Source organism: Solanum verrucosum, unplaced genomic scaffold, assembly GCF_900185275.1.
Source record: "Solanum verrucosum unplaced genomic scaffold, falcon-dt-bn FXZP01000254.1, whole genome shotgun sequence".
Classification (NCBI taxonomy): Eukaryota; Viridiplantae; Streptophyta; class Magnoliopsida; order Solanales; family Solanaceae; genus Solanum; species Solanum verrucosum.
In genome coordinates, this window is record NW_026019983.1 from 919,539 (window position 1) to 942,864 (window position 23,326).

Sequence of the window (23,326 nt, forward strand, 5' to 3'; positions counted from 1 at the left end):
TTCTTTCTTTACATTTTACACCTTAGAAGTCATTTTAAGGGTATCAAATCTACATCAATTAGTAGATTGGTGGTTGATGTCATAGCCAAGGGTCTATCAAAAACAACCTGTCTACCTCTGTGGTGTCGGGTGAAGTCTACGTACACTCTACCCTTCCTAGAAGGACTACATTGGGTATGTTGTTGTGGTTCATATCATATAAGGGGAAAGAAAGCGGCTAATAAGGTCTTGAATTTGTATGGTTGGGATTAACGGTAGCCTGTGCTTCAAACTTACTGCCAAGGTCTTATATTTCATGCCAATTTACTCCAAAATAGTTCTGATGGATAATGCAACTTTTTGTAATCTAGATTTATTTGAATAACAAAAGTGATTTTCTAGGAATGATTGGTTTCTCCAACGAAATTCTGAAGATATGAATGAATTTGCAGTAGTATGTTGAAGAATCTGTGAACTTCCTTAGCAATAACTTTCTTCTAATAGTTTGTGAGAAACCTGATTCAAGTGGCATTTAATTTACCTTGATGCAGCTCATCTTCAGATGACAGTGAAGAACATTTAAATACGAAGAGTCTTAAATTAAGTGTTGAAGACATGGTTAAGAAGTTGATGGACAAGCAAGAGCAGATGCACAAACAATTAATAGAGATGCTAGAGAAGAAGGAAGAGGAGAGAATCATTCGGGAAGAAGCTTGGAAGCAGCAAGAGGTAGAAAGGGCAAAGCGGGATGTGGAGTTGAGAGCTGAAGAGACATCTAGAAACTTGGCTCTTATTGCTTTCCTTGAGAATCTATTAGGTGAAGATTTCCAAATTCCAAAATCATCAGAAGTAACAAGTGTAGTTAAAGATGAAGGTGAAGTTCATGGATCCGATCCATGTAATAGGAGATGGCCAAAATCTGAAGTACAAGCCCTTGTATCAGTTCGTACTTGTTTAGATCACAAGTTTCTTAAAGGAGCTAAAGGATCCGTGTGGGAAGAGGTAGCGGATGGATTGGGTAAGATGGGTTACATTCGGACAGCAAAAAAGTGTAAAGAAAAATGGGAGAACATTAACAAGTACTATAAAAGGACAATTGACAGTGGTAAGACGCGTCCAAAAAACTACAGATCGTGCCCCTATTTCCATGAATTGGACTCACTTTATAAGAAGGGACTGCTTAACCAAGGTGCTGGAAATTGTGTGAAGATTGAGACAGAAAATAAGAATGTGGATCCGGAAGAGTAGATATTTCTTACTGCCTGCCTCATCCGTGGTGAAGGATTGATCAGGCTCTCCAAATACACTTTGGTTGAACTTCACCTTGACAAACCAACACCTATCTATTGCTGCAGTAATGTCTATTGATGCTCTTTAATTTGAAATGTCTTCAGAGGGAATTGTAGATTATTGTACTGTTTTGCTTGCATTTTGCTAACAAGTTGTAGACTCTTTTGTTTTCCTCATAATTTATTTATTTATACGATTTATTAGAATACCAAAAATGTATGCCATTACAACATAACAAAACGCTTCAAGTGACACTATAAATTAAATGCAGAATACGTGGATCAAAAACTTGCTTTCTTTGAATGGGGGCTCTCTGACTTCCATACATACATTATACATATATCAAAAATCGGATGACGGAAAAATAAAATCAAGATTATTTGATATCTTGTTTCTAAACTATTAATTAAATAAAATGAATTTTGGCAAAAAGAAGTTAGTGGTAAACGGGCCGGGGCAACCCGTGGATTATAAGGGCTAGGGCTGTGCCGTACACATCACATCCATTTCAATTTGAAGAAAGAACAAACAGATTAAGCTTCATTTTCCCCCAAAACAAAACAATCAACCATGGAGAATGCGGTTCAAGAGGTATTATTTATTTAACAATGGAGAGTGGAAAATTTGATGTTTATTTAGGATTTTTTGAATTGCAGATAGTGGCAAAGCAAGTGTTGACGGTGGCAAAAGCGGTGGAGGACAAGCTTGATGAAGAGATTCATGCGTTAGATCGGTTAGATCTTGATGATTTGGAGGTGTTGAGAGAACGTAGATTGCAACAGATGAAGAAAATGGCTGAAAAACGGAATCGTTGGATATCTCTTGGACATGGAGAATACTCCGAGATCCAAGCTGAAAAGGACTTTTTCTCTGTTGTTAAGGCTAGTGATCGCGTTGTTTGCCATTTCTACCGCGAGAATTGGCCTTGCAAGGTAAGTAAATATAGTTTCCTCCAATTCAACTAAAAGCTAGCCTGTTTCCAACCATTGATTGTTGCAATGCAGGTTATGGACAAGCATTTGAGCATACTGGCAAAACAGCATATAGAGACACGTTTTGTCAAAATTAATGCTGAGAAAGCCCCATACTTGGCTGAGAAGCTTAGAATTGTTGTTCTTCCAACCCTTGCCCTCATCAAAAATGCTAAAGTCGATAACTACCTGGTAACAATTAACTTTCCAACTATTTGCGCACTCTGTCATTATTATCGTCCATGATTTGGCTATTATTACAGGTTGGATTTGATGAGCTTGGGGGTACCGATGAGTTTAACACGGAGGAACTTGAAGAGAGGTTAGCTAAAGCTGATGTTATCATCTTTGAGGGGGAATCATCAAAATTTTTATCAAAATCCAAAGCTCAAGCTCAGTCGAACAAGAGTGTGAGGCAGAGTTCAAATCCTGACTCATCGGACTCAGAATAGCTTGTTTTTATGTATTATTGTAGTATTCCTTTCTAATACTAAAATATACTTACTTCGTTCGTTATGAAACAAATACCTATGTTGTTTTCTACTTCTCCATGTAACCTGTTATTCGATTTGGTTGGTTCATGTATTACTCCAGATGCCTAGCTTTTTCTGGGGGTCTGATAATACATTTTATTTGTTCGTGTTATTAAAAAATTAGAGGTGCATTCGAATGAATTCATCACTTGATTGCTCACACATTTTCTCTTCAAATTACCGTTTCTTCATGTTACTGGTGGACGAAAATCTTTGGATTCTTGTGTTGCGACTCCTAAATGTTAAAAATAAAAGGTGGTGTGGATATGAGTATGGTTCATAGGTCATTTCCAATGGTTATAAAAGATTTTTATGGCCAAAAAATGCTAATCAGTAAAATATTCTCTCAAGTTCATGTACACACATTGAAACAAAGTGAGAAAATCATGAATTCCTATTAAAAAAACCGTCGTCGGTCGGAATGAAGCAATTCATACAAGTGCAAATAAGTGATCAAAATGGTTATCATGCAAAAAAATCAACACATGTTCAAGCCTAACCATGTTTAACTTTAATTAATGTGGTTTTGGTTTGGCTTGCAGAATATATATCCATGAAATACAGAGATTAAAAACGCATGATTTCAAGCAACTAATAGACGAGAGCCCACACCGCGAAACAGGTGAACATTTCACCTAGTAGCTTCTTTCAGCTCCCGGTTTTGAAGATATTAAGTACATGGCCCAATCTACAGTTAATTTTACAGCACCTACATAAGGTTACAGGTACGCTTAAATGGATGCAAAGCACCCGACACTAAATCAAAAGAGGGTACCTTGGTGATAACAAGGGGGTGGGTATTGCCAGCGGATGTCGGGTGCAAATAGAGTATGAAAAGATGCCGAAAACAGTAACTAGATCTAGTCTACTTTTACTATTAATGTACAATGTAACATGCACTCCCTATTCCAAAGGGATCTACTGCCGCGGTGCTGCTGGCGCCGTCTGCTGATGGGCCTGTCCATAGAATCCAATACCAGGAGGACGGTAAAATCCACCGTTGGCAGGCTGCTGCTGAGATTGTGGCTGCTGAGTCTGCAGTTGCTGCTGCTGCTGTGCTTGCTGGGGTGGTGGAGGAGGAGGCCTCAGTCCCATTGCAATTTGAGAAGACAGAGGTTGTTGAAGGCCAGCACTATATCCATATGGCATCACCCCCATCATCATAGCTGTAGATTGAACTAACTGACTTGCAGGGGAATTTGCTGGATGTAATGATGGAGGGGGAGGGGGAGGAGGTGGAAACGGAGCTTGTATCTGGTTTGGCTGGGACACAGATTGCATGGCCGAGGATGGGGCAAGAGGAATGCTAGTAATCAATTGTTGTGATGAAGTAAAGTAAGTGGAGCTACCCCTTTCAGAACTTTTCATATCAGAAAAAGTCATTGGCTTATCTAACTTGAGCCGTTTCTCTGGGGATGCAAAAGGCAAGCTAGACGTGAAGCCAGTTGATTTCAATCCACTGCTCAGTGATGCAGCTTCTTCAGCAACAAGGGATGAAAGAACAGAGGTTAACATTTGAGCAGAAGATGTTGAAGCAGCAAGTTTTGCAGCAACAGCTGCTGCTGCCGACCTTTTGCTTTCCTCTTCATTAGTTTTAGAATTTGTGAAAGAAGTCACAGGATTGGGAGGTGGAGGCAGAGGAGGCATGTTGATTAATTGCACTGAAGGCGGGGTTGGTTCAGTTGTTCTGGTGACTTCAATTGGAAGGATACCAGTATTCACTGGTGGAGCAGCAACACTGGGAGATGTCAGCCTCCTCCTTGCATTTTTTACTAGTTCAATCTGACCACACGCAACCTGCATGTCAACCAGCTATCCAATGATTACATTTTTGCAGACAGCAGAGAAAAATATCTATTAAGAATCAAGGAACAAAGTGACGCATATAAACAGTTCTCATTTATAAAAGCTATCCAATGATTACATTTTTGCAGAGGATTAAAATTCAGGTGAAAATGGAGATATGGCAGTCTTAAGACTACTACAAATCAAACTGGCTGACTGAAACCTATGTCGATTAAGAATCAAAAGGTGTTGCTCGTTAGACAAGGCCCACATGTTGTGCATCTCTGGTGTTCTTGAGAAACCCAAAATCTTCAAACTTGAGAACTCAAAAGTGTGCAGCTTACACATAAAGGAAGAGAGACATGCCCCTATCAAATGTGGAAGAAAATGATACACAATCATGCTGTGGTTTCTTGGAATTCCACAAAAGACTAAGGGGTCGTTTGGTAGAGTGTATTAGCAAAAATAATGCATGCATTAATTATATGTATTAGTAATCCCTTGTTTGGTGCATTTTTTCATGCTATGTATAACAAATGCTTGCATTAGTTATACACTCTATTGTGTATTGAGGAGTGTATTACTAATACCTAGAAATCCATGGTATTAGTAATGCAAAGGATTTAATGCATGCATTAATATGGTTAAAGACTCAATTACCCCTCAAAAGTACTTTTACATCTTTTCCACCATAATTTCCACCATAATTGTGAAAGATACTTTTGTAAATAAATATTTTTATACAATGCATACTATTTTTATTACACCAAACCAAACAATGCATAAAAAATAATCTATGCATGACTAATACAAGTATAACTAATACATGCATTACTAATACACTATTGGGTATTATTTTTATACACTCTACCAAACGACCCCTAAGGGGTTGTTTGGTTGGGAACAAGTTATCCCGAGATAATTAATCCCAGGACATCACTACGGCAAAAATGGTGGGATAAATAATTCAAAGACTACCTAATACCTCCAACCATGGGATAAAATAATCCTACATTTAATCCTGGAATTATTATATCTTATATCTCACACCAAACGACTCCTAAGAGTGCATGCACACCAAAGCGGCTCAACACCAATGCCAAGCATTCAAAAGCATGTCATTAGCATGAACAGGCTACATTCAATGAAAATAGTTCAAGGGAATCGGCCTGGTCTGCTATGCCCATGCTAGCATTTGGGCATATGCAAACTACTGAAGCTTCGAACATACAATGATAATAGGTTGAGTGAATCAACCTGATGTGTCATTAAGCATTGAGCAGGCTAAACAACATACCCAGGGTAACCCCACAAGTAGGTTCTAGGGAGGGTGGTGTGTACGCAGACCTTACCCTCTAAAAACAACATACCCGGTGTAATTTTCGCAATTTAATTTAACAGATTTTCACCTCTACAAACATGATTGTTTTATCTGATGATATTTATGAGGTAGTGGACAGAATAAACACCGGTCATGACATGGCATCAGAACAGGGCATTGCTTTTGATTCCTCTCGGCACTCTTCTTTTTTTTTCAATATGGCAATCTAAATTATGGGCTCAGCGAATCTCCTGGCCCCCCTCTCAGACTCCAACAGTATGAGAATATCATCCTCTATGACTGGTCCCTTGACATTTCTCATGATAAACCTGTTCTGGTCATCAAGAAACTTGACTCTTACCTGAGTCACCTCCCCCCTGGATCCAGTACGACCCATGATTCTAATCACAATTGCATGCTTGGTTACAGATTCCATTCTTCCGTTGAGAAAAATCTGCCGCTGTATGCTGCTGCTGCTGCTCTTGGCACTATTCTTAGGGGGACATACCAACTTTTTAAAGCATAAATGGGGACCTAAATTAAAGGGGGAAAATACTTGGGAAAGAACAAAATCTTCAACCCCTTTATTTGACCAAGAACTATACTGGAGATGGCAGAACACCTAAGGCGGAAATTTTGAGTTACAACATTAAAGGGACATGCTGGTAAGTGTTCCACCAAAACAAGGTTGGAGGAATCTTAGTCCTCTCATCAAGACATTCCTTAAGTTTTTTTTGATAACCGAGAAAATCCCAAAGGTCAATCGCACACAGTCCGAAATCCAGTGGAAAATGGTCCAGCCCCTCCACTTTTCTCGCCTTAAACACCAAGTTCCTGTCAGAGGCAGGGATCAAACCCGTGATGTAAGCCTAAACCATACATCACACACTGCTGTCTTACCACTAGACCGAGCCATGGGACGCACATACCCTGAAAAAGTCATCTTGCAAATTGCTGTCTACATCTAGTCACACATAACGACAAATTGGATAACAAAGTTATCCGTTTCCAAATAGTTGTCCACATCGAGTCACACAAAATGACAAATTAGACAAAAAGGGTAAACAGCTGTTTTGTTCAAGAGCAATGTTTTTAAAACCGAATAGCACAAATACAAGACTTGTAGGGCTTTAAGCAAAAAGTGAGAAGTGAAGCACACATATTGCCAAATGAAGAGCATAATTTAAAGACAATACAACCAGTTGCTTAATATACGTGAATGTACTCATAACACTGATTGCAACTTAAGCCACTAATTTTAGCATCTAATGCCCTATAATAATCCAAAGCTCATAAAGTGACCGTTGTATTCTTACTCCACATTCTATCAAACATAAAATAGTACATGGATTCTACTACACCTTAATGCGACTATTACTTAATATTTTCAAACAAGCATTGCATAATGTTATGCAGTGATACTTCTTACACGGCCAATCAAACACTGCATTACTTTTATGGAGATTATTTTCCTAACTCATTCAACCAAATATTGATTTATATTATGTGGAATCTAATGTTGAGATTCCTCTAGCTTAACTAGAGTACTCTCCCTTCCTTACAATGCACATTTGTATAACATTCATGTTGGAACTTTTAAAATATTTAATACCATATACCATTTCAAAATTATTTCATATAATTAGTTAATAATATTATCCATCAAACTTATGTTAACTGTTACTTTAGTAACTCTTCCATTACCATTCAATTACTTTACGTGATGAAGCTCACTTTTGAAAACACTGGTTGAGATTGAATTGGAATCCTGGATAGGGTTGAATGGGTAAAAATTTTGGAGAGACTCTGTTGTTAGGCATATATGTTGATGGGATGCAAAGGCATGCAATTACAAGAGAAACCATATAAGGAGAAGCTGTGTCATGGCCATGTCTTTTCTTTGGCCTACCTCTACCTTTCCTCATACCTACTATAACCAACCTCTCACTCCTCCTCACTGGTAAAAGAAAAACAAAAAGTAAACAAGACTATTACCTATTCATAGCAGCTACAAATTATTAAAGTCCATTTAGACTCTTAAACACACAAAACTGCCTTCCTCAGATTGTTCTGCAAACAGCAGGAATTCTGATATGCAAATAAGAATTGGGAAACCTATAATATCTAGAGGAAAACCATGGACACTAAATAAGAATCTAAAACGTACAATACATCCATTTGGCTGGTAGAAAATAATCATAAACAAGTCACCGCATCTTCCCTCTTCTCAAACTCAACATTCCTCAAAAATTTCATATATTTCATCATTGGTGAGTCCAAAAACTGCTTTATATCTGACTGTTCTTCAACTCGAAACAAACAAACCAATTTGCTCAACACTTAAGTATATTAAATGTTCAATAATTCCAGCAACCGATCATGCAATTAATTCAGTAAATGCAAAGAGGGATACACACACATCAATTCTCCGTGCACCTGTGGGTTTTTTGCGAACCTCTTCATGATTTTTCTGTTCCCTTTTTCTCGTGAGTGGATAAAATATAAGGAGATACAACAACATACCAAGTGTAATCCCACAGGTGGAGTCGAAGATAAAATATAAGGAGATATGTGCAATAAAAGATTTGGATTGAGTGTACCTGCATCCCACTGCGTAAAAGCTCTAGCTTAGATTCCTGAAAAAGCAACAATCGTTTGGGTTGACATGAGTGTTAAGATGGAAATGCGAAAATAGGAAAATAAAGGCATTGAACATTGTTAGTGACCAATAGGAGGATGTGAAACAGTCATGTAATTTTTGCATAATTCTTCTCTGCTATATAGACAGTATCAAATATAAGGTAAACATTAGAAGGTCTAAAAAGAATTAAGATTAATCCTGGTGATAGGAGGTACGGGAGGGTGTTAGATTCTTTTTCTTGCTTTTTTTGGGCAGGGGGGAGGGATGGAAATGAAAAACTGTACTTGATCTTGAAGTGCATCTTTCAGCAGAGAAATCAAGGTAATTCTCAATGATTCAGCATTCTCAAAGTGGCCGATGCATTGTTGAAGTATATTTTCCTGTTCTAGCAATTTATCCATCAATTCAGAACCCTGGAGATTTCCTGAGCAAGAGTCAGCAGAAAACACAATATCAAAAGTTTTAAAAGGAACAAGTACTTAGTTCAAGAAAAACTACTAGTTCAAAAATAGCAATATGTAATAGCAAGAAAGAGAAAATACTGCAGCAATGGAGTTTATGATTACGCCATGTGAGTATAAACAAAAACAAGGACTAATCTTTCCTGTGGCCTTAAACTCTTAAGGCATCTTCAAATTCATCTATAAATCTTACATAGCCAACCCGCTTTTGTTTATTCACAACACTATTAGTCCACCTTTAAATCCAGCTGTAGTTAATAAATTTTTTTGCTAACAACTCTGAACCTATGTCTCCATACTATTTCTTCATATTTTGCCATCTGTTCAAACTCACATTTTAAAAATTGTTCGTTTAACCAATTCATCATCAGTAAGATTTCTCAGTTCTTGTATCTTATCTATCTGTAGAACTTGAGCCACTAATTTTGTCTTCTTTTTCTAGACTGTCATAGTTATCCAAATTTCAATCCTTTAACCATTCGGCAATTTAGCTTTGTTGGGGTACCTATCACCTCTCACCAGGAAAAGATACCAGGTACCTGTGTCCACCAAAACTAGGTCAGACGGGAAGAAGTTACCTAATGTTTTTTGTCTCTACATATCCCTGAGATCTCATGGTTCACAGGCCACTTCATTGACCATTAGGCCACTCCCTTGGGGAGTACTGGACAATTTCATACATGCAGCTGTGCTCCAACGGTAGAATAGATGACATATGAAAGGGTAAAGCAAACCCACTGAAGATCATCTCTTGGAAAGATAATGGTCTTTGGTGCCTCTCCTAATCCTTTGCTTTTTATAATCAAGGAATTTATTTTTTTCCAGTTTCAAAACTCGAATAATGATGAGTTCATTCTTCTACCTTACTCCACTTATACACCAAGTTTGGTTTCCCAGCAGGATTTTAACTCGTGACATGTGCCTGCCTCACATCTCACACTAATCTTTGAATCAAATCCCTGAGGCTGATGCATTCATCTATCTTGATGACCTTGAATCATGAGTTGATATCTTATAGGGTTACATTAAAGTTTATCATGCTAGCAAGAATATTCTCCTTTTACCATCAGACCTATCTGTAACCGTCATCCTCCATAACAATATTTCACTATAGCAGTCAAGTTTTTTTTTGGAACCAATTTTCACGTAATGTTATATTATATGTTCTCTGTAACTACATTTCGCTTTAACAACCAAAAAATATCCGGATAAAATGACGTTGTTATAGAGGTTTGATTGTATCACTTTTACTTCCGAGGAGTTCCTTTTTCAATGAAACAAATTCTACCTATCACTAAAGAGGGAGAACGTTTTTGATAGCTGACATGGTCAGATTGATTAATCAATTAATAATACCTAAATACTAACAACCTTTTTTTCTTTTACCCCTCCCTAGGAGCTCTGACCTTTTTGCTCCCTTGGTGACTCGAACTCACAAACTCAAGGTTGGAAGTGGAGAGTGCTTACCATCCGAGCAACCCCCGCTTGTCCAAATATTAACAACCTAATAATAAATAGTGTAGATTAAAAGTTCCATGTTGTCACTTGCTGAAAAAACCCCATTATACAAAGGTATGTGCACTAGACAAACACAATTTTCATATTTATAATGTGGAAGTGCTCAAGATACAACTTTCTCGGATCTTATGATGTCTCATTCACTTGCTACATGCTAGCTTAAGGGAGATGACTCTGTGTTCCTACCTAACCAAAATTAGCAATGTGATTCTCCGAAAGGTAGATAACAACTTGCAGCAGTTGATCAAAAGTATTGATTACTTCAAAGAGCAAAAAGTTGTTGGGTATGAACTTCTAGGCAAGTGCTCCTAAATCACTCATAAAGAGACAAGATTGTTGGAAGATAAATCAACTTTTTTTAATGATGGTGGTGTCTGGGCCAGCTTGCAGGTAACTCAACTATTGCACCAATTATCCACTACCTCCCAGGCTCCCACAAACACAGGTACCGAGTAATTTTGCCTACCAAGGCTTAGGCACATGGGAAAAAATCATCTAGAATTTATTCCTTTGCTAGGATTTTATTTTTTTTTAGAAGGTAACAACTTGTATTCTATTTCCACAAAAACAGAAACCTGCCACGACAAGTTACAGGTTTCCTAATTACAATTGAGGAGGAGTATCTAGAAGATCTTCAACCCTTTTAACAAAAATTTACAATGATCCTAAGACATCCATACTTGATTCTAGATCTTCCCTATACTCCTGTTTACACCAAAAATGAAACAAAACTAAGCACTTCATCTTCATCTTCTGGATATTGTTGCTCTTGTTCTGATGGCACCTGAGGTTTCTTTCTGTCCAAGCACCACCAGATGCAAACTGGTATAATTTTCCACCTATCCTTATGGTCTGACAGGTTAGCATAACTGCTATCTTCAAGTCTGATCTATTTTCCTTGGCATTACCCAGTTCAGGCCCTTCTTACTTAGAAACATTTCCCATAGTTGAAGGGTAATCCTGCAGTGTATAAAAAGGTGGGTTACAGTCTCAGCCTTTTCTTCACAGAAAAAACACCTAGGACTTAGATGTATCCCCCTTTTCATGAGGTTTTCTTGGGTTAAAACAGCTTGTTTGGCCACAAGCCAAGTGAAGCAAGAAACTTTATAAGGAATTTTGACTTTCCATATAAGCTTCCAAGGCCAGTCCTCAATCTGATTATCATAAGGGTTAAATTTTTTATAGGCCCCTTTCACACTGAAACTACTTTGACTGTGGCCCTTCCACTCCAATCTATCTTGGTCAGTTGAAGTTCCTTTGAATTGCTCCAATTTGCTGTAGAACTCAACTAACCTCAAAATCTCCCAGTCATTAAAAGGTCTTCTAAAGCTCAAATTCCATCCCTGATTTGACCAAACTTCGGCCACGGTGACCCTTTGTTGTTGGTTTAGGGTGTAAATATCATTGAAGGTGTCCCTTAGGGGGGCTTGATCTAACCATTTGTCTTCCCAGAAAAGTACCTTCCTGTCATCTTCTGTTCTTATGCTGGAATTTTCTCTAAGCTTTGGCCACAGGTTTCTAATGGACCTCCAAAGGTTGATCCCATAAGTATCAGTGACCATTCTGGTGGTCCAATGATCTGCCATTTCATACTTCAGCTGGATTACTTCTTTCCAGAGAGCAAACTCACTAGAAGCAAATCTCCAGAGTCATTTCATCATAAGACATTGGTTCTGAGTTTTTAAGTTCCTGACCCCCATACCCCCTTTTTGTTTACTCCCAATCAGTGCATCCCATTTTACCAAGTGGAATTTCTTGGTTTCACTGTTCCCTTCCCAGAGAAAATTTCTTCTTAGAACATCCAATCTCTCAATGACCCCATCAGGGATAGGGAAAAGGGACATCATATAGGCAGGCATAGAGTCCAAAACACTATTGATTAGTGTTAATCTTCCTCCTAAGGAGAGATTGACTTTTCCAGTTCACCAACCTCTTCTCGCACTTCTCTACCACCCCATTCCATATATCTATAGACCTATTCTGATCACCCAGAGGCATGCCCAGATATACAGTTGGTAGCTCCCCAATACTTCCACCAAGGACCCCAGCCAGAAATATTTGGACCGTTTCTCAATTTATGTGTGTCATCCTTGAGAAGGAGTCATGCTAATCTTCTCTGTATTGTTCCAATTTTATCAAATGTCCCCAAAGACTGGGTTTGAACCTAAGACTGGGTAGCTCTCCACTTTATTGACCATTAGGTCACACTCTTCGGTGCTAAATCATATTTTAACCATAAAGTTCTATCCAAGCATGAATAGTCATATACTTGGCATACATAGCAGATACTCCTTACAGCAACAATGATCTAGTGCCAAGAATGCAAGCGATCTCCACTATAACTGAACAATGACACAAAATGTATATGCAACATCAATTTAAGAGACAGAAAAGATTAACATATTTTTCACTTTACAATATTCCAACAGCCAATTACTCTTTTACCTTGGGAAGAACGGTTTTCAATATCATTCTCCATTTCCCCAACGCGAAAAACAGAATGTTTACACTTGTTCAAAGCATCTTCCTCATTCACATTTTCATCATGAACTAGTTGGAATGCTGTTACAATTTTTTCTGGAGTACAGCCAACAGCCATTTTCTGATGTTAAAATTAACAAAACATTCAGATTACCTGTGCATAACCATGATAATAAACCCAGCGTGATTTTTGAACAGAAGAGTTTAATCTGATACTCACAATCCTTACTGAGTGAGCATCCTTCTTCACAACTTTGATAGGATTTGAGCTCTTCCCGTTGCTTACTGAAGGAGCAGGACTCTTGCCCAACACTTCATCTTTAAGATTCTGACCCCTGGATCCAAATACTTTTCTCTCTTCCCATATATCAACCTGACATTACCCAAAAAAAGAACAAACCAAATCAGAAAGAGAAGGGAGAAGTAAAAAAGTTATATGGGCTTCAGAGGACAGTAAACTTAAAAATTACACCAAAGCTATAGAGAGACATTGTGAAGAAGTTTCTAACTTCTAAGTAAATGCCAAAATTAAGCAGTTTGTCTTGATAAACAAAGATGGCATGTCAAGTGCTTCATCCCTTAGGGGTGAGCATCAATTCAAGCGCCAAGACAATGAGGTGTGCCTTCCATCGCCATGAGGTCCAGGTTCTAGACAAACCTTTAAGAGGATGTCAAAGATGTGCGAAAGAAGGGCATATCCAAGCATTGTAGTAGAGTACGAGAAGCATTCTAAGTAGTGGCTTTCCCACATGTTACAAAAATTCTAGTGAAGTTTGAAGAGAATGTCAGTGGATTTTCTTCTAGGACAGCAGGACTCATGGCCCAAATAGCAACCGTTACAAGACATTTTTGGAATGAACTGATTGGAATTAGATTGAAAATGCACTGCCTCTTTGAAATCTTATAAGCATGTCTCTAATTGACTCTCTCTGCTATCAACAGCAATTTAACAAGGTCCACTGAAAAAAATGATGCCCCTTGACAATAATGGGAATGAGGGACTTCTCAGAATTCAATGCAACAGTTGACAGTAAAAACAAGTAGCATAATATGACCAAACATTACTATTTGTGGTTCTTTAGGCTTGTAAAGCCTGTTGCAGAAACTTTACACTCACTTGTAGCAATATTGCTCTAGCTACATAGTGAAAGAAAAATATAAAATCCTATTCCTGACCAAAGTCACTAAGAAGGGGCCTCAGCGGACTGCAATCCGTCTGAGCTTAGTCTTCTCTTCTGAGACAGATTGGACGCTGGGGAAAGGACTGAGAAATTGTCAAGAGATATTCTTGTCAAAAATGAGAATATTGATCCAAATTCATGTCTTCACAATAGAAAATTTTGATACTATTAACTATATATTAAAATCATGACCTCCATTCATGTAGCATCAACTACATATCATTGCCTTAGAGGTTTCTTTCCAGGTTCAGTCATCCACATCAAGCAAATTAAAGATAAAGGGGAAAGGAGGATTGGTGGAATGGTGTTGGTGGTTGTCAGGATGTCGTGGAAGGTGGTGGAGGCAAAAGGAGGATCGGTGGTTGTGGGAATAAATCTGGTGTTGGACGTCAAGAGAGGTGGTGGGGAGGTTGTGGCGTGAGAGTGAAGTTTGTAGTTGTTTGAATGTCACCAGAGGACCAGTGGTGGTAAAGGTGATGAAATGAAACGGGTGGTTTTGGTCATGGTGAAAGTTTTCGAGCTAGAGTTGGTGTAGAGTGAGGGCTTTAGAGATCGCGATAGAATGGTAGATGTAGTGGAAGTTTCGGAAGTTGTAATGGTAGTGGTAGTGGTGTGGCAGTGAGGAGAAGGTGGGTTTTGTGTGGTCTTTTAAGAATATGTGGGCCAGGAAGAACAAGAGAGAAAAAGAAAAGAAAGAGTAAATAAGAAAAACAATCACTAAGAATAAATAATTAAGTGTAATTAGTTGATAATGTCTGCTTCAAAGATAACACGTGCACATTAGAGTAGTTCTAAGAAAATTTGTTTTGCTTTTCAAAATTATCTTGCTCATGTCTAAGGTACAATGAAAGGAAAGAGAAAGTTCTCAATATTTGAGTTCAAAACTACACAAGAGAGGTAAACCGCACTAAGCAAGCCAGATGTGACGAGCTTGACCCAGAAGACCAACCCCTTGCTATCGCAAGAAAGGGGTTTCGAACTTGAGACTTCATTATGGAAGTCCCAAGCCAAACTATCTGAGCCACCCAAGGTGAAAGATTTTAGCAACTTATCATTGCCTTTTACTCAGATTTTTATTGTCTTTAGGTGATAATGATAGAAAAAGTCTCATGCAAGATGCTTTGTTATAGGATGATGACATAGAACACAAAAGTGAAAAATCATGGAAAAGGACGTCAAGAAGTAAAGGTTCAATGTTGTAGAACTGAAATCATAAATAACAGAGGAATGCGCATCACAAAATCCAAGGTGGCAGAAAAATGTTGACCAAGAAATGTTATGTTGACCAGCAGTATTTGGAAACTTAAGAGAGGTGGATTCTGAAGTTTGGGATTTTGTGGGCTAAGAAATATTATGTTGACCACACTTAACGAGAAGTGTGCTGCTAAGGGAACACATGAAGGTAGAATTTGAAAAGCCCTGACCACAAATATGGTCCATGCTTTAAGAGTTATTTGCAAATATAATACACAGCATGCATTGGGGTCGAATCACAGGGAACAATGTATAGGACAACTACATAGCTAAGGAATTATCACCTCCAATGCAATTATATATAGATATATATATATATATATATATATATATATATATGGAGAAAAAGAAGCTTCACACAATTTTCCTAGCTTCAGGCTAACTGATGCACAAGTTGATTTCTCATTTTTCAGTTAGCCCCAACTTAACAACATACAAGTACACCTACCAGAAAGCAGAAAGGGGATTACCAGTCTAGAAGCCACTTTCTTCCCACTTTCATCACCAGTTTCATAAACCTGCTTCAGAGACGCAGGAAGGACCTTCCAGAACTCATTAACAAACTCACTACCCCTGCGCCGACTATTTTGGATAATATCATTGGCTAAGTACAGAAACGAAACACGTTGCTCCCGCTGTGCAGATCTGAATGATTTATCCCATGTTTCAACAATCTGCTTGGCTTTCTTACGATATGAAATGCACCATCGTGATAAAGCTGATAATATGTTAAAGGAAATTGTAACAAAAATGAAACAAACACTCTAAATTAGCACTGCATAACACCAAAAATTTCCTGAAGACAACAAGAACATTGTTTCAGCTAAAAGTACCAAAACAGAATGCACTAGTAACATCCAGGGTATTCTGGAAGAAATAATACTTTCTCCAACTACAGTACCTTTGCATTGTGTTAGTCGTTGAATAACACTTTCCCGAATAGATAGAAGTTAGGTTAGTTTTACAACATAAGATAAAGTTAGAAGAAAAAGTGTGCCCATTTTGTTCAGAAAATAAACATCAGGTATAACTCAACCACAAAGCTAGTTGAGGTGAGGACTGTGCAACAATTTAAGGAGACAATCTTAGATTTCCTCAATCAACATGGAGAACTTAACATTTCCCCGCATGCCCAAAGCTGGACATTTAAAGCGTGAATATAGAATGGGGACCCAATATTGGGCTAACCAAGAATTGAAACCAGTTTGTCTCTACTACCAAGTTTAGAAAATTAGCTCATGAGAGAATATTGCTTAGGACCATATAAGGAGACACCAACTCATTCCCTCAATCAGGGTGGGGGTATGGAGGACAATCAGGAACCTATGACCACAAATGGAAGGAAATGTGTATATTAAGGTGGGTAATGGAAACAAAACTAAATTTTGGAAAGATGGTTGGATAGACCAAACCTCTCTTAGAGAACTTTTTCCAGATTTGTTTCTAATCTGTGAGAACCCTGATGCTAGAGTGAGTGATTGCTGGACAGAACAGGGATGGGACATATCTTTAAGAAGACTACTTAATGACTGGGAGGTGGAGAGGGTGGCAGCGCTACTGGAAAAACTAGCTGGAATGATTATAACTACAACAGCAACAAACAAGATCCTGTGGAAACATAGCAAGGATGGAGTCTTCTCAGTCAACAATGCCTACAAAAGAGGACTAATGGGGATGACAGGGGCCCCAAAATATAACTGGAACTACTTTTGGAAGAGTGACATTCCTACAAAAGTAAAGTGTTTCACCTGGTTAGTGATAAAGAGAGCATGTTTAACAGAAGAAGTTCTACAAAAGAAAGGCAGACAACTGGTTCCTAGGTGTTTTTTGTGCAACTTGACAGGGGAAACAAATAACCAATAACCATCTCTTCCTGCATTGTAAGTTTACTGCTCAAATTTGGAACTTGTTTCTCAACATCACAAGCATGAACTGGACAATGCCAGAACATACATCAGATCTGTTGAGCTGCTGGATTAGGAGGGGAGGCAGTAAGAGTCAAAAGAGATGGTGGAAGCTAATACCATCATGTGTATGGTGGTCAGTCTGGAAAGAAAGAAATGGAAGATGTTTTGAAGATAGATCCAATTCCATCCACAAAGTTAAATGGAATTGTATAGTATCTCTACTTTTTTGGTGTAAACAGCTTTGTATAGATGATTTAGACCAGATTATAGATTTGCTAGGAAATCTGTAATTATCCCTTTTTGGAGGTAGCCAGCATACGCTTAATGCTGAAGAATTCAACCTTACCAGTTTCAAAAAAAACTCATTCCCTCAATCAATATTAACACTTGATACTTCTCGCATGATCTTTATATTTTCTCTTAATCAGTAAATAAAAAGGTTAAGTAGATTGAACTCTGCAATAACTTAACGAAACGTAGAGACACGTGTCCTCCAGTTTTAAAAAATCACAATAAGAGAACTGAGAGGAGAACAAAAATATTTTTGATTACAACTTTTGATCAAATACTAGTGGGATCTCATAACTTAATTATCAATGATTGTTTATACCTCTAACATGACCACTTGATCAAATCAGGAGAGAAGTAGGGTAAATGGCCGATGCTACTGGACATAAGACAAGAAAAATGAATACACCTAGATTGCCTTTCTCGAGTCACAACATGACCAGAATAGCAGAACATTGCAAGAAAATTGGGAAAGTAGGACCATTTTCTACTACTTCAAAGTAGGAAAATAAACACTTACCTTCTCGTGCTATATTAGACAAGAGCCCCTACTGCTAGCTGTCAACAATCAATCATCAAGAAAATCTCCTTATGGTGCATTCACACATTAATTTCAAGACAACGATGCTGAAAAATGTAGAACGTGCTCAGATAAGTGAAGCCAGTAAAACCAGAACATTGACCAACCTAATCGCAGTGTCATGTCATAAACAAAGCAGGCACTCTCAGCAACTTCCAAAAGGAAGTTTGTTAGGATAAGGCATGAAAAGGAGTCTTATTTAATATCGCAGATGATGGCATATGATCAATTATAGGGTTTGTATGCTCACCTTAAAAGCCTAACATGGGTCATGCTAGGCATGGTTTCTGAAGTTCTAAGAAGCTGGGATGAAGTAGGAGTAATAGCTAAAAATAGGTGTAGGTGGAAACTCATCCTACCATGCATGAAGGTTCAGATGGCTACCAGATGTTATATGTGCATGAAGGAAGCAGAAACACACAACCACCTATTTCTACAATGTCAAATAGCAGCAGACTTATGGAGTATGTTTTTAGTTCCTTTTGGCCTCAAATGTGTCATGCCTCAGAATATCAGGGATGTTTTGATTAGCTGGAGTTGCTAGAAAGTTGATAGCACCATCAAGAGAATGTTGGAGGTCTCAAGTTCGAAACCCCTTGCCAGCGAAAGCAAGGGATTTGCCTTCTGGGTCGAGCTCGTCGCACCAAGCTTGCCTAGTGCGGGTTACCTCTCTTGTGTGGTTTGCGAGCTATTGCATAGCAACGGGGTTTTTACCCTGTGCGCACCCAAAAGGTAGCGGCTACGAGTTTGCCTTATCATCAAAAAAAAAAATCTGGAAGATGATACCTGCAGCCATTTTTTGGAGTATCTGAAATGAAAGGAATAGAAGATGCTTTGATGGAATATGAACTACCTACCAAACTTTAAAAGCTAATTGCCTCATGTTTTAGTATAGTTGGGTTTATTTATCCCCTCAAGATTCCCCTGATTCATTTTTGAACTTTGTCAGCTCCCTGACTCTTAACTAACAATGTAAAGGAGAGTTGATGTTTTGCAACTAAGCTTTTGTAACTATTATGCATCTACTTGATGCCTGCAATAGAACTAATTACTTCATCAAAAAAAAAAACTCATCCTAGCATGCATCTGGTGGAGAGTGTGGAAAGAGAGGAACTCCAGATGCTATGAAGGTGTAGAAAATGAAATGCAGAAGATCAAGCTTAACTTTATCTTACTGCTCTGTTTTTGGTGTAACCAGTTATACTCTAATGAGTCTATGTCTAATACTGATGTACTTGATTCAGTATAGATAGAGATAGAAGCATTCTGGAGTCCCTTTTGTAAATATGGTTTCACTACTACCTAAGAATTGTTCTAGATATAATACAATGTTAATGTTTATCAACCCAAAAAAAAAAAATCACCTGAAATTATAGTATAGCATTTAGCATATTTGAAATGAAAAAAGAGAAAATCAAAACACTAATAATGGCATGTTGATCTTGTTGATTGAAGAGTGGATATCTTCAACACATCCACTCACATGCGAGCCCGACCAATCAAGTATGTCGAAATTCTTTTTTGAAAAGGGATGGTGATGAGACTCGAAACAGGATCTCTACCTGTCCTAATACCATGTTAAAGTTGTGTAACCATATTATCTAAAAGATTAAGTTGTTAGCGGAAGCATACTTTTATTTATTTGAAATGTCTTCAACTGTAAATAGTTGATTTTATTATAACCACAAAGTTTAACTAATATTAATTTTTAAAAAGAACATACCCAAATACCAAAAAGCATTCATTGCGGAAATTAAGCACTGTTTATTTTAAAATGATCGTGGTGTTCCCAACTTTCGTGCACCTCGACTAATTCCACGGGATACTTGCCACCTCCCACCAGCAACAAGTACCCGAAATTAAGCACTATTAACAAATTACATTTAGAATAAGATGTGTTTTTGAAAGTATTACGTTCAAGAAAAAGATATAAGTCATAGAATTTACAAGAGAAGTATATATGTATCAATTGTCTCTTTTTTATATACAATATGGCAAGAGGAAACAAGAGCTCTTTTTACTTGTACCAAATATTATCTTTGTGAAGTACCACTAAGATGGAGTTTACATATTTACAATAGAGAAAAAAAAAACTCACAAGCTAAGGGTAATTTTTAACAAGAGGAAGGTCTCTAAATTTATCTTAATTAGAGCAGATACAAATGTAATTATTTGCACTAAAGAAAAATAATAAATAGTTGATATAATAGCTCAAGTAGTTAAGTCAAGGAGAACATTGATTTAAGGAATTTTTATTTTTTATTTTTAATGACCGTGACTTTCACACCTCAACTAATTCCATGGGACCTCAACTAATTCCATGGGATACCTGCCACCTCCCACCAGCAACAGGTACCAAATAACTCTATCCACCAAAGCTAGGATAGATGCAAAGAATCACCTAGTATTTTTTATCTCCGCTGGGACTTGAACATTGATTTTAGGAGTTAAGTGCTAACAACAATGCCACTAAAAGATAAACAATGGAAATAGAAAGGAAATCACCTGCTACCAAGTCAGATCCCAAATTAGTCACAGATGAATTCTGTCCCAAAATATAACCAGGTAATATATGTATGAAGTATAATCTTCACAAACAAAAAGGATACATTCTATGCTTTGTTGTGAACTGTTAAGCTTGGACAACTTTTCTGCCAATTGCGGGCCATCAAAAGCATCATCACCCATCCCTGCAAATACAAGATAAACATTTTTTTGATAATGGTAACAGACAAATACCAGATTGACATGAAAAATATGAATTAGGAAATCGATTTTATGAAGAATTTTATCAAAGAGAGCAGGTTCCAAAAATCAACAATCAGGAAACCAAGCAATCATAGGGACTGGCCAAATATTTAAGAATTTTATCTGGTCTCTGAGTAACACATCACATTTAATCAAATAACCCAACAAATTCATCTGTCAGAAAAAAGTATTCAACCTACATAGTTAATTCGTCAGGAGTAGCATGATTAGAAGGTATTGGCTTCGGACATCGCAGGATAGGCTGGACCCCGGTATCTTTCTTCTCTTTTTTTTTTGAAGTGTATGGGTCCAATTTTTAACTTGTATAACTATTGTATAAGGGAGCGTCTTCTTTATGTTTCACTATTACTTACTGGTGAATTAAGAGAAGACATATACTTGATTAAAAATCATGCTGAAAAGTCAGTATCAGCCCAGGGCCTGTCAATCACTCAGCAACACTATGCAACTATATTCCATGACCAACTCTTATGGGAGTACAAAATCGCTTAGGTGATTACTATGGCAAACCACCAAAGTTGCCACACAGATAGGTTAAATGCAGCTCCAAACACGAGGAAAAGTAAAATCCCAAAAGTGGAGGACTGAAGAATGAAGAATGTTTATCCTACATGCTTAACAAGACTTCTCTTTAGTTTTTTGAACTTTATTTTTCTGGATTCCAACTTGTTCGCGTAACCAAATTTGTTGTTGCTTTCTTTAGTTTTTTTCCTTTATTTTTATGATGGTGATGTCAAGATCACGTTGCACGCACCTCAACTATTACACTGGGTACCTGCTATTCCTCGCTAACATAAGAAACCGGGCCACTCTACCAATGGTGAATCAAACATATAGGAAAAATCGCCTAGCATTTTTTGTCTTCAGTTGGGATTTGAACCTTAGCCCCCTCATGATTCTCCACCCACTTCATTTTCCACCAGAACACACCCTTGGGTGTTTTTGATTGCTTTCAGAAAACTCTAAGGGGCAATTTGATTGGGAACAAATTATCCCATGATGATAAATTATCTTGGATAAGTTATTCTTTCATGTATATGGGATAACTTATACTATAACTAAGGTATAAATCGTGGGATAAATAATCTAAAGGACTGCATAATCCTCCAACCAAATGCAGGAAAATAGTTCTGCATTTTATCCTTGAGATTATTATACCTGATGTCTCACACCAAACGACTCCTAAGTAGTTTGTTGCACTTCCCATTTAGGATATAATGAGCTTTGGTAATTTCAATACCGCAAACAAGTGAACAAGAAACTACGCCTCAATACCAAGAAAGAGCTATATGAATCCTACTATGTCACTCCATTTAAATCATCTCAAATAAAGTATCAATATACTATAAAAACAGTCAAATCATCATTTTTCTCAAGTAACAGTAAAAATCATTCTCCTCCTTTTAACTTTTGTCAAACAAAAATGTACCTGACTAAGATAAGACGGAGAAGCCCAAAAAGGAAGTATATCCACCTCAGGTTTGCTGTTTCTGTAACAATTAAAGAGAAACCTAAACGGTAGAAATGAAAATTAAAGATAATCAATGGCAACTGTTTTTATGGACGCAAAAAGAAAGAGGAGAAGGTAAGCTTTACCTCAATTTCAGGGGTAAACCCTAACAGACCCGTGGTTCTGCGAGGGTGAAGACGGATGTGGAAACCAGTCTGGGCGGAAGCACAGTCCTAATTGGGGGAAAAAGGACTAGTATAATACAAAATTGAACTAATTTTGGGTCATATCTTTGGATTTTTTTTTCTCTTTATTTTTTTCTTATTAACTTGTATTTTGTAAGAATAATAATGCAATCTTGGAGCATAGTTTAGTTATTGATTTTGTATGATAAATAATATTATAGAAGTAAAATATCTGTGTAACTGTAAAATTAAATTATGAAACATGAATTATGTGTATTATATGAAAGGATTATATTATGAGTGTGCATTAATAGATAAGAAAATAAATTGGATCATTTTTTTATTTGTGTATGTCATCCTTGCGTAGGGATCCATTTCTTGATTTGTATGTGTCATTCTTGCGTAGGGGCTAATTTTCTATGTATCGTTCCAATTTTATTGGATGTCGCCGAATGGACCATTAATAGATAATATATTAACCTTAAAGTTTTTTTATGAATATAAGTGTCTTTCACTATGGGTTAGTAAGATACAATCATGGATCCGAATGTGGCAATTCTATTTAGGTTCTAAAGTTGAAAATTTAAAATGTTTTTTGATTCTACATAAAATTTAAAATTATCGCAATAATTGAATATGAAAGGGTATGTGTGCCACATTTTCCTAATTTTTCTCGGGTCTACCTATATCCACTCTCCTTACATCTATTGTAATTAACCTATTACCCTCTTA

The 23,326-nt window shown here is 37.4% G+C and overlaps 4 protein-coding genes and 2 non-coding genes across 7 annotated transcripts in view; 2 read left to right on the forward strand and 4 right to left on the reverse strand.

The window, feature by feature from the left end:
* The window catches only part of LOC125817896 (trihelix transcription factor GT-2), a 2,135-nt gene extending 908 nt beyond the window's left edge, over positions 1-1,227 (forward strand). Inside the window, exon 2 of the mRNA XM_049497404.1 lies at positions 531-1,227. Coding sequence (XP_049353361.1) covers positions 531-1,227 — 697 coding nt within the window. The remainder of the gene's footprint in view (positions 1-530) is intronic.
* LOC125817900 (thioredoxin domain-containing protein 9 homolog) overlaps positions 1-2,893 on the forward strand; it is a 25,637-nt gene extending 22,744 nt beyond the window's left edge. Inside the window, exons 2-5 of the mRNA XM_049497408.1 lie at positions 1,835-1,860; positions 1,926-2,201; positions 2,274-2,432; positions 2,504-2,893. Coding sequence (XP_049353365.1) covers positions 1,840-1,860; positions 1,926-2,201; positions 2,274-2,432; positions 2,504-2,692 — 645 coding nt within the window. The 5' untranslated portion in view covers positions 1,835-1,839 and the 3' untranslated portion in view covers positions 2,693-2,893. The remainder of the gene's footprint in view (positions 1-1,834; positions 1,861-1,925; positions 2,202-2,273; positions 2,433-2,503) is intronic.
* A 489-nt stretch (positions 2,894-3,382) lies between these two features.
* On the reverse strand, positions 3,383-22,701 carry LOC125817890 (uncharacterized). Of its 2 annotated transcripts, none has more exons than XM_049497398.1 (9): positions 22,556-22,701; positions 22,389-22,449; positions 20,800-20,880; positions 15,886-16,133; positions 13,201-13,353; positions 12,945-13,101; positions 8,805-8,944; positions 8,480-8,515; positions 3,383-4,570 (listed from the first exon to the last, which is right to left on the reverse strand). In XM_049497398.1, the coding sequence occupies exons 3-9, from the start codon at positions 20,876-20,878 to the stop codon at positions 3,692-3,694; spliced, it is 1,692 nt and encodes a 563-aa protein (XP_049353355.1). In that variant the 5' UTR covers positions 20,879-20,880; positions 22,389-22,449; positions 22,556-22,701; the 3' UTR covers positions 3,383-3,691. The 2 variants fall into 2 exon arrangements, with proteins under 2 accessions (XP_049353355.1, XP_049353354.1); XM_049497397.1 differs by having other exon boundaries at positions 22,389-22,470; positions 22,556-22,651.
* Positions 6,106-6,338, reverse strand: LOC125817821 (40S ribosomal protein S28-like). The gene has a single exon (XM_049497331.1). The coding sequence runs from the start codon at positions 6,313-6,315 to the stop codon at positions 6,106-6,108; it is 210 nt and encodes a 69-aa protein (XP_049353288.1). The 5' UTR covers positions 6,316-6,338.
* LOC125817944 (U6 spliceosomal RNA) lies at positions 12,552-12,652 on the reverse strand. The gene has a single exon (XR_007442327.1). It is a non-coding gene; the product is annotated as a U6 spliceosomal RNA (small nuclear RNA).
* Positions 22,702-22,954: 253 nt separating the features above from the next.
* Positions 22,955-23,052, reverse strand: LOC125817945 (U6 spliceosomal RNA). The gene has a single exon (XR_007442328.1). It is a non-coding gene; the product is annotated as a U6 spliceosomal RNA (small nuclear RNA).
* Between the last annotated feature and the right edge of the window lie 274 nt (positions 23,053-23,326).

Bases quoted from the DNA above. Each gene is read 5' to 3' on its own strand.
- LOC125817821 (XM_049497331.1), bottom strand. From the start codon at position 6,315: ATGGAATCTGTAACCAAGCATGCAATTGTGATTAGAATCATGGGTCGT.
- LOC125817890 (XM_049497398.1), bottom strand. From the start codon at position 20,878: ATGGGTGATGATGCTTTTGATGGCCCGCAATTGGCAGAAAAGTTGTCC. The intron at 16,134-20,799 runs GTATCCTTTTTG...ACATATTATCAG, and splicing joins TTCACAACAAAGCATAGAAT to CTTTATCACGATGGTGCATT. The intron at 4,571-8,479 runs GTACACTCAATC...GTTGACATGCAG, and splicing joins TTTTACGCAGTGGGATGCAG to GTTGCGTGTGGTCAGATTGA.